Source organism: Athene noctua, chromosome Z (assembly GCF_965140245.1).
Source record: "Athene noctua chromosome Z, bAthNoc1.hap1.1, whole genome shotgun sequence".
NCBI lineage: Eukaryota > Metazoa > Chordata > Aves > Strigiformes > Strigidae > Athene > Athene noctua.
The window spans coordinates 89,372,244-89,386,740 of record NC_134077.1 but is presented as its reverse complement, the minus strand read 5'-3'; the positions used below and the strand labels follow the sequence as shown (position 1 = coordinate 89,386,740).

The following is a 14,497-nucleotide window of genomic DNA, read 5'->3' as shown; positions in this document are numbered from 1 at the left end:
TTCTCATAGATCATTACTAAATATGTTTATGAATTACTGCAGAAGGAATGCCACTTGAAGAAAGTAACTCTCCCAGTAAGTATAATTTTTTTTTTTCCTGAAGACGTTGTTTGTTTGGATCTGTAAAAGCGTAACCTGCAATCCAGGATCCAGATAAAGACAAGGTGTGCCAGGGCTCTGTGCAGGGCATTGTCTCCGGACGCTGCCTTCGCACGCAGCGTGTGTGTGCATCTGGAGATGTGGTTCCACCTCACTTCTCACATGTTTGATTTCTCCAGCTGGGCCTTCCTTGCCTTACCAGATACCAGAATTTTCAAAATGTGGTCGCTTTGATAGAGGAACCAAAGCTTTTTGAGAAGTGTGAATGTTTTGAGACCTCTACAGCTGGATGTAGAGAAGAAACGTGCCTTCAGAGGCAGAGGAATAAAGCCAAACTGAGTTTCAGTAAACTATTCCAAGTCTTTTTTGAAAACACACATTTTTGGTAACTTGTAACGTTTATGAAGGGCTGCTTGTTTAGTAAAAATACTGGATAAGCTCTTGGAAGTGATGGAGCATTGCCCAAAGAACACGTGTGAGTTTGTAAACACATGCGATACCGTGATGATGTTCAGCTATTTTTATGTTCTGTACAGGAGACCATAGGGCAGGCTGTTGTGTGACAGCACTGTGTAGGTTTTCCAGTGCTATCATAAAGAATTCTTATGGTCTTTGAGAAGCTTTTGTGTTCTCAGCCGTTCCTTTATACTCAGTCGAGGAAGACCCATTTGAGGTAAGGAAGGAAAAGGTCCTTCGCTGTGGCAATTCTGTAACGTTTCACAGTTCCCATTTCCATTCCTCAAATGTTGTTTAGGGAATTTTTGATAACCTGCCCAAACTACTCCAGGTTTCCCAGCCAGGCTTTACCAGCATCTCCTGGTCAGTGCAGAAGGAGCTGTGCCAGGATCTCCGCAGAGCAGTGGGAGGGCAAGCAGCAGCTCTCCTCTGAGCTCCCAGCCTACTCAACCACACAGGCTGCACCGATGCCCTCAGACCACTTGAGAAGGCATTTCCCCACTTCACATTTCCCTGTGTGTACAGAGAAGAGAACTGGGTTCGTTGTGGCAGTCTGCCTGGTGCAGTGCTGGCATGATTTCTAACTTCTCTGCACAACTGGTTTTCTTTGTTGGGGAATTTCTGCTCCAGTACTGCCACGTACCAGACAGGTGATGTGTCAAAAGACTTCCCCAGGCCATGTCACCCTCTCTCTGTGCAAGCAGGAAGCTGTAATTTATAAACTTTAAAGCACCTCGGTTTTGAGGCTGTGGAACTTTCTTTGAATGTCCTTTGTAAAAAGGAATATGAATGTAAGTAATGCCGTGCTAAGGCTGATCTATTAGCTTCAAAAAATGAAGATGAAGAAACTCAGAATAAGTATTACAACACCTCCATCACCTCTGTCACATGTGGGGACTCATTTGCAGGGCTCTGAGATTTGGGTGTCTGGCTTGGGAGACGGATGGCCCTTTCTAGCTCCCACTGTTGAACTAATCTGTGTTTATTCTTATTTATAAATTATGTAGTAAGCACTGAGGTACTGATGCAGTTTGTCAATAGTGCATTTAAGCTATTCTCAAATGTATTACTTCCAGCTTCTGCAAAGCGTCATAATTTAATTGCATTTTGGAGAAAAGTAAGAACTCACAAAATATATGCGGCTGTTTAATTGTGAGCAGCGTGGAAAATTTGGCACAAGGTATGAGCACCTTTCTTTAGTAATGACTGTTATGCGTAGGAAGCCCTCACCACAGTCAAAAATAGGTTGTGAAGAGGCCTACAAAAGTGAGAAAAACGAAACAATGTATGTAGAAGCTGAAAAATTAAAGCTGTCTAAAGGCTATGTTTAAATCACCACTGACAGACTCCCGAGTAACAACACAAAAAAGCCTAAACTAGTAAAGGAGACTAATAGAAGTAATAAGACAGCCTGTAGCAAGAGTAAGTCCTGTGCAAGTGAGGAAAATAGAAAAGAGTATAAATGCTGTCAAGTTACATATAAAATCACAGCAAGATCACCCAATACTGAATTTGAGGAGCTTGTTACAGTTGTAAAGGCTAGTAATAAAAGAGAGCTGAAGAGGCTGATAGGTGAGCTGCATGCAAAAGGAATGCTCAGCTCAAATAAGAAGAACTAGCATGATTATTTCCAGTATTATTTGTCCAGTTTTCACACTTGATTATTATTAAATTTTTTTCCAAACAGGATGTAATTCTGAGGAACTGTCTGAAATTTGATGTATCAGTAGAGGAGATCTTAGGACAAATCAATGTACTGCGCGATAATCAAATTCCAGGGTGAGATGGTTTTTAAGCCCAGGGTTCTATAAGAAGTCAAATATGAAGCTGCAGAACAACCAACTAGTATGTAACATACTGCTGAAATCAGCTGTTTTAATCAGAGAAATGGGAAGCGAGTAAATGCGATAGTCTTTGAAAGGCCTCCAGGAGCGATTCTTAGTGATTCCTACGTCTAAGGAGGAAATAACATATTGGGGGAAAAGTCAGTACAGGTTTCTTTTTAAAAAGCCAACTAGAATTCATTGAAGGAGTTAGAGATCACATGAAAAAGAAAGATCTTGTCAGTAAAAGCGTACGTGGGTTTCCAAAAAGGTGTCAATAAGCTCACCAAATGCTTTTAAAAACCATAGGAGGAGGGAGTCCCCTTACAAGTTAATAATTGGTTAAAAGGGAAAAAAATATGTTCATATCTTACAGATGAAATAATTTGTTACCAATGCAGTGTTAGCAAGGCCTGCATTGACATAGCTGTAAATAAAAGGAGGAAAGGAATTAATACAAGCTAACGAACTTTGCTGTTTTTTCGAAAATTATTTAGAATACTTAAATCTAAAGCTGATTGTGACGATTTGGGGAATTATTTCATGATGCTGAATGACTGGATGATAAAATGACATGAGATTCAATTCTGGTAAATGTGAAATTATGGGGAAAATAACTCCTTCTGTAAACACAATGGTGGCCTCTAAATGAGCTATTACAACTCAGGAAAGGGCTTGGAGTGACTGTGAATAGTTCTCTGAGAACATCAGTTAGTGCTCAATGGCAGTCAAAAACCCTCAAAGCAAATAGGATGTTAGGAATTATGAGGTGTTGAGAACAAAACAGAAAAACATCATCATTCCACTCATTATGTTGGCCCTCATCTTGAACACTGCATGGAGTCTGGACACCATATCAAAAAGGATATGAGGAATTTAAAAAAAAAAAAAATACAGAGGAGGGTTGCAAGGATGATCACAGGCATGAAATGCTTTTCAGACAAAGAAAGATTAGACAAAGATTCTTCAGCTTGGAAAATAGATGACTGAGGAAGGACTATGACAAATCTATAAAATCATGAAAGGTGTAGAGAAGATGAATAGGGAATGGTTTTTTGCTTTTTTCATAATAGAGAAGGTAAGGGGCATCAAGTTTAAATTATCAGGCAGGAGATCCCTACTGAAAGAGAGACAGTACTATTTCATACACGTCCCAATTATATTGTGGAACCCATTGCCACAGAACACTATCAAGGAGAAAGGTATAAATGCACTCAAAAAAACCCATTTGACAATGCTAAGGTGGGACGGGCACATTGAAGTATTGTGTGTGCTTGTCCAGGCATAAACTGGGTCTCGGGAGGCTCCAAGGTTACTGGTTGCCAAAAGAAGAATCACTCTATAACCACTCGTTCTGTGCTCCTCCCCTAAGCCATCTGGCAGTTGTCAGAAGCAGGACCCTGGGACCTTGATCTGACCAAGATGGCTCTTCTTACGAATATGACCTTATTATATGAACGTTTTAGAGGTGAATACAAAAACGTGTTTTTCCTGAACTTCATCACGGGTGGTCAGCAAGTCGGTGTATTGGCCTTCCTTTTTGTGTTAGCTGATAATGAAGTAGACAGTGTAATGATGTGCAAATATATGAAGCGTGTTTCAGGGCCATGTTAAGTGGAGTACCTTTTTTAATTAGTGTACAGAAATGCTATGCTTCAAAGGTTTAAGATGACAGCGTTTCACGTTCTCTAATGTTTCTTAATTTCGACCTCATGAAGCAAAGTCCGACTTGCTGCCTTTATTTTGCTTTCTCAGGTGGCAGCTTCAGTTTTGGACACAACTGTTTGTAAATTTCTTTTCAGACATGAAAAGAAGAGCAGTCTGGAAATCGGGAAAGCCCACCCATTATTTTGTTCTGTCAGCATCTCTGACAAAACATAAATCTGAGCATTTTTTCCTACACAGGGAGGCTGAAGATGCGTATTGCATTATTGTTACTGTAAGGTATCGTAGTTCTCTTGATGTTCAACCTATACTACTGGACTTGAAAATTTAAGAGACTCGTATTCAGGGAGAAGCTGTTCAATTATTTCTTATACATTTCTCATTTTGTGCTCCATTGAAGGTTATATTACGAATATAAAGATGGCTGCAATGTTTTTATCCAGATTAAGCCTTTGTATTTTTCTAGTTTTAATGGCATAATCAGTGATTGATCTTTGCTGTTGTTGAGGACAAATAGAGGGTGCTTCTGAATTAAATGCATCTTTAACAGCTTCTGGGAAGGTTTGAGATGGAAGTTTAAATAATTACTAACATGGTTTATTGACACTGAGAGGTCTCGCTTTGCAGAGTCTTCTAACTTATCAATGCTTCTTCGCTCTTTCACCTCAATAGGTAAAACTTCATTCAGTAGTTCTCTTGATCTACTAGACAGCCAAGAACTACTTTTCTTTGAGAAACAATGGTCTCTTTTTCTCCACTACATGTTCGTTTTGGCTGTTTTGTTGCCAAAGTCTAGTCAATGCTCGCTTCCACTGATTTCAGGTTTGTCAAGTTAGTTGTGGTAATGACCAAATGCTAATTAGCTGCTTGTACTATTGATCAGCAGTTTTCATTTTCTACAATTTTGAGTGAAAAATTATAAACCAGGATATTCAATATTGTGAAGACTGTAACATAAGTGAGTTAGCAAGCTTTATGTAGAACTGCGTAACAGAAGACTTTCTTATCTTGCGAAGCAAATGAGCGCTTTTCTCTCTCCACCAGCTGCTCACAATTCTCACAATCTTTTTGAGTCTTTTCAGTTTCAGTTCCATTTATTTGCCATGTTCTTTCTTGCAGTCGCAAGTTACACCTGTTTCACTTCTTTGTAGGCTCTAGGCTTATAATTTTTACCGTGTTTCTTAACTGGAGTGAGAAAAATATGAGTGGATTTTTTTCCCTTCAAAAATTTAATGTTCAATCTTAAACTGAAAAGCTTCCAACGTACTAAGGAAAAGACCCCTAGAGCCTAGTCAAGTCTCATGTATCTTGGGTTGGTAGTGGCTAAGAACTGAAAAATTAAGTCAATGTCAATGGGATAGCATGAATGTCAGAAAGATTAGATTTCAAGTATGGTTTGATCTTACCCTATATATTGAGAGCAGCTGTGCAAAATACTAACTAGTATGCTACCAAAATACTCTATAGACCGGTACTACTGTATTAGATGATAGCTCATTTGAGACAGAACTCATATGGAAAAAGTAATTCACTGTCTGAAAACCTAAAGAACATCATAATATATGTAGAGTACATAACTCAAGAGAATTCACCGTAACTGCATACATTCATAAACCTTAAGGTATAGTTGTGCACTGGAAAAATAAATCTGAGAAAAGGAAAATTAAACTTTAAGCAGTAGTGTTAAACAGTAAGTTATCAGCAGAATTTAGATTGGTTTGACATTCTGAGCTACGGATTATTGGAAGATTGCTGTTGCATGTGAGTAATGATGTTGAATCAAATTGTTAAATTAAACTAATTGAAGTTCAGCATTTTACTGAATTTACTCGATTTGTGTTTAAATAAAGGATCAGAAATAAGTGTTCATGAGTAGGTCCAGAAGAGAAAGTGTCTAATAAATATAAATTATTTTTTGCGAACTCAGTGTGTCTCGCACTAAACAGTGTTCTATGTTGATTTGTCAGTAAAGTAAGGTTGTGCACAGGAGTGACCTTTATGTGCATTCTTTAGTGAAAGCTTGATCTAATGAATTATTACTGTCTGAAGATAAATTAGCTTGAAGAAAAGTTTCCAAATGTGATTAATTTGAGGAAGAGACTGAAGAGTTATTTTTTATGATCTTGGTGGGTATTTTTAACTTTTTTAAGTTAGCATATTTGCGGAAGTGTGAACTAGTCGTATCTTCTAGTACATATGATTACTTAGTGCTAGTATTTCCTAAATACTAAACAAAATTTTAGTTTATAAATGCTAAAACACAGAGCTAAGTTATATCTTTGTCTAAAATACAAATTCACACTGTTTTTTCTTAATTTACAGTATCATAAGTATTCGGTTTGTGTGCAAAAGTCAGTTATGTCTTGCCAAGTACTAGCTGAGATTTGGTGTTGTCTGTCTTTTTACCTAAGCCATGTTAAATTTTAATGTATTGATGCTGCAGCTTCAAAAGTCTTAGCGTGATCTGACTGTAACCTCAGTATGGTACCTGTTGTACTTCAATAGAATGTATTTTTTACCATGTTTTCTATTTTCACACAAAGCATGAGGGAAGGTGCATACTTTGCCTGGTGCAGAAAGTGCAAGTTGAGGTACATGAGATGTTACGTCATTCTAGAGCAGGGGATAAGGTCATTGTCTCACTGGCAGATACTGAAGAGACATGACCAATCTTCCAGTTAGGAATTCCTCTTGTTCAGGTAGCCACATTGACTTAATTTAAAAAGTAGTTGGTACAACTTGCATTAAAAAAACCCTGGAGATTCATGCAGGAATAATTTTTGCTGATTAAGAAGACATGCCCATGTATGAGAAAAAAATGACATAATCATTTACACAAGTCTACCCAGACTTGTGCAAAGATCTGACACTGTCCTGCACGACATCCTCACCTCTGGACTGGAGAGACGTGGGTTTGATGGATGGACCCCGCGGGGCCTCAGGAACTGGCTGGGTGGTCGCACCCAAAGAGTTGTGGTCAACAGCTCCGTGTCCGAGTGGAGAGTGATAGATTTAGATTAGATATCAGAAAGAAATCCTTCCCTGTGCGGGGGGTGAGGCCCTGGCACAGGCTGCCCAGAGCAGCTGTGGCTGCCCCCTCCCTGGAAGGGTTCAAGGCCAGGCTGGACGGGGCTTTGGGCAACCTGGGCTGGTGGAAGGGGGCCCTGCCCGGGGCAGGGGATGGGACTGGGTGATCTTTAAGGCCCCTCCCAACCCAAACCATTCTGTCGTTCTGCGATCCCATGAATCCAAGTAGCCATTCCTCCTGTCTCAACAGAAGGCTGATATCCTGACCTGCCTTTCAACACTGTTGCAGAGCATAAAATGACCCAGGCGTGTCTCTAGCAGCTGTACAGTTAACCTGTGCGGGCCACGGGGTGTGGAGTACAGTAGAGCGCGGAGATTTGCCTGTTCCGCTCTTCCTTTCTAGGTATTCAAATGGTAGGAAGGGAAGAACAGGAGGACAGGATATTTTTTTTTTCTCTGCTCTCACATTTACAGCAGCACAGTTCTGTGTTGAGCCAGGCTTGTTAAACCAAGTGTAGACCTGTTTTATAAAACTTTCATTTTAGTGAACAAACAGTGCTGCTCTACTCTTTAGAGTAAGGACAAAACTTGGAATTAAATTATAGTTTACTAAATATCAAAGCTGGTTGTTGGTCTGTTCCTACAGCAAAGTAGGTAAGCATTGACCCAGGTGCAGGACTCTTAATGAAGCAATTATTTAGACCCAAATTGGATTTCTATATTTTATTAGGCCTATCCTGTTAAATTTATAATAGACAAATTTACAGTACCGTTTCCTACGTGGCTTATTGGGTGTTTACGTTGAGGTGGCCGAGATGGAACTCTCTGGGATTTTTTTCATATTATGTAAGAATTTTATTGTTGCTGCAGGCGTATTAGAAGTGACAAATTACATGATTTTTTTGTTGTTGTTGTTCTTTTATGGACTTTCTTTTTTGCCAGTAAATTTCTGTAAACAACTTTTCATAGCTTTAGCATACTTTTTACCCCTTTTTTGATTTTAGTGCCCTTTGGATTACGGTTCTAAACTGCAGTATATTTTTGTGTTTCAGAATTACATTGCGCAGATATTAGCTTTTTCTTTGTTTAGTACCGGGCACAAATTCATCCTTATGTATACAAATAGTTGTCAAATGGTGAAAGTTTTTATATCAGTTTGGTGGCTAACTTCATAGCTACAGATGTTCTTTTAAAAAATTTTATTGCTGTGTAATAGTGCACCTTGTCTGTAACTGCAGGTTGATGCAACTGAGAGTGAACCAAAGAGCTTTATCTTCATGAGTGAAGATGCCTTGACAAACCCTGACAAGATGTTGGTCCTGATTCACGGTAACGGCGTGGTCAGAGCAGGTCAGTGGGCTAGGAGACTTATAATTAATGAAGATCTGGACAGTGGCACGCAGATCCCGTATATAAAGAGAGCTATAGAGGTAGGTGAAAGTGCACGTGTGTGCAGTTGTGTGAGCATGTGCATGTGTACGTGTATATCTGTGTGTGAAGAGCTCTAGATCGGTGATGTTTTAAACTCATTAATCACTGTTCAATATTTCCCTATATGATCATTTTATTTGCGATGGGAATACTGCCTCATTTTTTTCGGTAACTTTTTTTCCAACGGAACCAAGTTTCTCTCTTACAGTTAAAAAAAAAAAAAAAATTTCAGTTGTATGTCATGTTGTTGTGGCGGCACTGCCGTGTAGTTTAATATGGCAGCTAACGTGACAAGAGCCCTTAGCAGGCGATGAGATGCAATAGAAGGCACTACAGAAATTTGTTATGATTTGAAGTGTTTTCTTTTACATTTCATTAAATTTGTACGTATTCTCACTCAACGTCTGTTATAATCTCATGATAACATGAGCTTTCATGATAACAGCAGGCTTTTTTGCTAGGCTTGTACTGAATTTATTAGAGGCACAGTCTTTTTCAGTTTTGCACTGAATACTGATTCATTCTGATTCACCTATCAATACTTGACAGTAAAAAGCATTTACATTTTAGGGACACTATTTTGTTACATTTACATCTATGTGAGAGACTGCATAATTTGTCTAATGTCTTTAACACTGGAACTTTCTAGGTGTAATTCATCTCTTGCATCCTGCTACCTAAGTGAAACTTCCTGTAGTAAACAGTAGAATAGCCTATTTAAGACTCAGTATTTCTATTATATTTACCCAGTTAAGCTAATGCTCTGCTCTAAATAATCAGTGTTGTAACTGTGCTTGTTACACATTTTGCTAAATGAAATTTAATTTTTTGCAGTTGGCTTTAAAGTACTTGGTATAGAAAACTGTTCTCTTCAAACTTTTACTTTATTTTGATGAAGCAAAGAAAACATATTAAAAGGTTAGGCTATTAAGTTATTTTTGGTTTGTATAATCCACTAACAAAGAACCAGACTACACTTTGTGTGAAAAAGAAACCTGGGCTTGTGAGAGCAATGCTTGCCTTTTTCTAACATAAAGTTTTTTGTTTGTTTTAAATCAAGACTGAGAGGCAGAACAAAAAATACTTTAGGATTACTGTGTGTGTAATACAGGTGTGTGGTAGGTCCAGTGTAGGAATGCTCGTTCCAGAATCTTTCCCAAGAAACCGTAAGAGCTGTAGCTACTTAAATTTTTCTAGCAGTGCTTACATGCCTGCATTTTCGTTCTTTCACAGAAGTGCTACTGTCCTGGCTAACATGAGAGGCTGGGTGTTCATAACTGGGAAACTATCCCGAAATTAACAGATAATCTTTCCTGTTTTGTTATTTTTATTGATTTTATGCAATGATTGTGCCAGTGTGACATAGATCAAATTTTATTGTTCCCTCCCAAGTTGATTATCATTAAAAGCAGATTATGTATTCCTGCATTTTGTACGCTTCTTAAAAAAAACAGACCAAAACAAAAAAAAAAAAAAAACCAACAACAAAAACCCAAATAGTTTGATGAGAAAATATCTTTAAAAAAATCAAATCGTTCAATCACATTGGGACATCAGACTTTGTGCTCTTGTCTTTTGACTTCTTTCTTAGCATGGTTTTTAAATTTGTAGTTCTCTTTAGTTCAGTAGTTCCAGCTACTATAAAATCCACTCTCCCTTTTGTGGATCTTAAAATTGTGGTAAATGGCACTACGTGTTTAGAACACGTACTATTTGCAATTATTTTTTTCCTGCAAAATGAAGATTAGATCATATTCAATTGTATTATATTAAATACAATTTTTCATATCCTGTAATCACTGTAGTGGGAGTTGGATGTCTATCTGGTTAGATAAGGCAGTATTTTATGGAAGTGGAACCCCATTGAAGATATTTGGAGTCATTATGTTATGACTAGAAAGCGAATACAGATAGTTACATGCTGATATCATGTCTACTTCATGTACAGATCATATAAATTACTCTTCCAAATGCAGGAAATTGTGGTAGAGTGAAATATAAGGACTCCAATTTTAGTTAACAATAATAAAAATTGCATCCTTTTGTGGGTTTTCTGGTGTTCATTCCTCTAGCTGATTTAGGCACTTCTGTCTCCTATGAAGTGAAAATCACTGGCCTAGACAATAAACTGCCTGAATGAAAATTGTGGTAACTCCTCATGCAACGTTGCTAGTTTGAAGCAAGGAATTATTTTCCTTGATCTTCCAGTGTTCCTTCTAAGAGGAGGTCTCATCCTTGAATGAAACCAGCTGACCTTAGCAAAGCATAAGATTACAGTGCTGATGACAGGAGAACATGGATTTTTATTTTTTTTTCTAATAAACTATGTGAATCTGAAGTAGATAATAGTATCCAGGATTTGAAAATTCCACTGATCTGTTGTGTGTGTGAAACATACGCAAGGAGCTCAAAACATTTGCTGGAGATTAGGTTTTCTTTTTTTTTTTCCTTAATAATTTTAAAATTGCAAAAGTAGTGCTCAAATGTCTTTTGTGCAGAAACTATTTCAGGAATATGACCTCTGCTTACCTTAAAACAAAACCAGACAGACAAACAAACAAACAAAAAGCCCTCTAGGTAGGTGAAAACTGTGCCTTTTTCCTTACTGCTTTTCTCCACGGAGAGTGATGAGACTACCACAAACAAGCTTCAGTCATTTCTTGGAAAAACTGAAAACAGGGATGCGAAAGCTGGAGTTATCAGTGAGCAGGGGACTGAGCAGAATGAACTGATGCTGCTCTCCCGGCCAGGGAGTTAAAAGAAGAAAAGAAACTTATTTCTCTCTGGTACAACACTTTTGAGGAAAAAAAAAAAAAAATAAAAAAAACTTTTCATGTGTGGAATAAGGGAGCAATGTAAAGGCTTAAAATTTATCATGCTTCTAGTGGCTTGGGGCTGATACACACTGGAAAGAAAAGATCCAAGGAGAAATACCTGGTGGGAATTCGAGTAGCTAGAAATGTGTTTTTTCTTTTCATCTGGGTGGTTCCTGTAGGTAATGCTGCTCCTTCCATCTTTTATATCAAACTCTGTTGTGTAGACTCAATCTTTTGTGTAATAGGTGTTGGGAGCAGTTTACGAGGTTTTATGTGAAGAGGTAAGATTAATGTGTTAATTCAGACAGTCAAACTTGATCGTGCAAAAGAGAATTTTGAAATAAAGGAGAAAAAACAAGCCACTAGATAGAGAACAGATTGTAGGAAAAGGAGGAGGGAAAAAAGTGTACACAATGTGAGAGACAGATATGTGTAAATACGTTAAAACACTGTAGGAAAAGACCTCCTTTAGAAAAACAAGTATGAAAAAGGCAAATGTGATAATACAAAGCAGTAAGACTGTAACAAAAGCTTAATTAAAATAAAACATATATATTATAAAGATACTTAAAACAAAAAAGATGACATTTTCCTATGAATACAGTGCGAAATAAATATTGCATAGGTTTGTTGTTTTGTTAAAATAGAACTTTTCTCTGAAACTTTCTGCAGTGGGAAATACTGATTTTTGACAGAAACAGTCATCTGATGTGTGAGAGACTGAAGTTCAGGTCCCTCCTCTGGGAATGAGGATCTGCTCCACTTATAATACTGCACAGAAGCTAGTCCAGTTTTTATAAATATATAAATGTAAATTATATAAATAAATAAATGCAAATTAGAGGAAGAATTTTAATCGGTCTCTTCTACATTTCGCGTAAATGTCTCATTCACTGTCCGTACAGTCAGGCTCTTCTCAGATCAGTTATTATTTAGTCATGTAGACAAGGACTGAAGCAGCGACAGGAGGAGATGGTGAGAGACAGAGATAAATTCTTTAATTCAGTGATGAGGGCATTTGCTTGGGGTGTCAAGAATTAAGGGTTTACGTTCCTGGTTTCATTTGTGTAGTTCAGGGGCTCCCGTGTTCCCTGTGAGGACCTCGGTCACCAGGCTCTGGAGGAGGGGGAGGAGGTTAAAGTCCACTGAGTGTTGGGCGAGGAGAAGCTGAAATTCATCTGCTTACAGAGGAAGCTTGTTCCTTGGGGAAACGGGAGGAGCTCAGCTTACCTAGGTCTGAGAAGAATTTTGGAGTAGTCTTATCTTTGATACCTTTTCCTCTAGGGAATAAAGAGGACATCAGCTTACTGCACGAGTACAAAGAAGCTGTTGGATGTTTTCTGTGTCTTTGGAAATTCAGCACATTTGTTACCCAAGACAGCTGTGGTCCAAAGGATGCTAATTAATTCGAACCACAGCAACTGTTGGTTATTTGATTTAAAAAAAAAAAAAAAAAAATTTAAAAAACATCCAAGAATACTTGCCTGGTTTCAAATTCATCACACTTTAAGATAGCTTAGATATTTTTATTACTATTTAAAGGGAAATTAATGCTTGACGCAGGGGTAATAGCACCAGAAAAACAGCTTCTTCAAAGAACCTGGGTGAGTTTTTCAGAAGAAATGCCACAGCACCCAAAAATCTGACTTTCTATGAAGAAACAAAAAAAAAGGTTTGCGTAAGATGGGCATCAGCTTTGGGAATCTTTCTTTAACGGCTGATAAAACATGATTCCGTTTTCTTCTTGCGTTTATCATACTCTTCTTACTGCGTTTTCTTAACAATTTCTGTTCTTATGAATATTTTTGGTCAGAATATTTGATGCATTCACTCAGTATCATTAATTTGTGTAAAACTATCAGGTTGGTGAGGGTGGTTAATTTCTTCATCCTGCAATAAGATGTCGTTAGTTTTGTAACTCAGTTGAATGGAACAACAAAAATCATTCAGTGTAACAGTAGTAAATTTACCTGCCATAACTTTTATCTAATTTATAACCTTACTGGTCAGTAACTGGTATGGCAACACATTTCAGTCTTTCCATTTTGTAAAAACCAGCCGGTTTCTAAAGAGGATACTTACACAATGTTGTCAAGAAATTATGCTTGTACTACACAAACAAGAATTCTCCTAAAATGTTTTTATATCTTTCTTTTAAGCATAGAATATCTTTTTAGACAGCATCCTCTTTGTTCTACTGGTCATATTTTAGGAACCTAAGATTTAAAATTTTGTCTTACAGTTTATACATGCTTAGCATAATTTCAATAAGATGGGCAAGTGACACTTTCTGGAAAAAAAACACAGCTGACATTTCACTGCAATCACAGTTCTTCTGCAGAATACTAATATTTATGTACCTTTTAGGTCTGCTAAGTATATTGTTGCAGAAAGATGGTAAAATACTTCATTTATTTATTAATATTTGCAGTGCTAATCATAATCCTATTTGGGCATTCTAATGTATTTCTGAAAGTAAAATTTCACTAAAATGGGCAGTAATGTGCTGTATTGTTTCCTTTCAAATACTAATTTTCTGACTCTGGGATATGTATTTGCTTTTGCTCTTTCTGTTAGACCATAGAACTAATGACGCTTGTAGAGTACTTCGTACTAGAGAAGACTTGCATTTAGAACTCCTGCTTTTGTGGGGATAATATTAAGAAAACTTAAGTTACACAGCTAGTTGGATGGTCTTTTGAGATCTTTCTAAAAACATAAACACAAATTACAATGTATTACTAAATAATTTGTCGTGTGTAATTGGCATGAAATATGGCGTACTCTGGAAAGAAAATTCAAAAAGCAATATATATTAAATCCTTCTAAAACGTTTTATGAGGAATTGATAATCTCTCAAATACTGTTTTGCATTGCTGATCACCAAGCAGATAGAAGGAGAAGTTGCACAGTTAGTTGAAAGCAATATTAATCGATCACAAAATACATAATAATACATTATAACCTCTACAGGAGTTAATAATTATTAAGTCAGAATTTCAAGAAAAGGTTAAAAGCTTAGACTAATATTGAACTGACAGGGTATGTAAGCCCACACCAGCCCCCATACCAGCAAAGGAAAACAATGAGATGACAGCTCTACTGTTTGGAGAGAGGTTGCTAACGACAGCTTATTCCTTTATGATTTCAACTCTTGACAGAAGACAGGTCTGCTTGTTG

General features: G+C 37.4%; 1 protein-coding gene across 3 annotated transcripts in view; it reads left to right on the top strand.

Moving 5' to 3' along the window:
- ARB2A (ARB2 cotranscriptional regulator A) overlaps positions 1-14,497 on the top strand; it is a 266,094-nt gene that overhangs the window by 54,532 nt on the left and 197,065 nt on the right. For all 3 annotated transcript variants that reach the window (XM_074932814.1, XM_074932813.1, XM_074932812.1), the window contains 2 exons: positions 10-75; positions 8,309-8,500. In XM_074932814.1, coding sequence (XP_074788915.1) covers positions 10-75; positions 8,309-8,500 — 258 coding nt within the window. The remainder of the gene's footprint in view (positions 1-9; positions 76-8,308; positions 8,501-14,497) is intronic.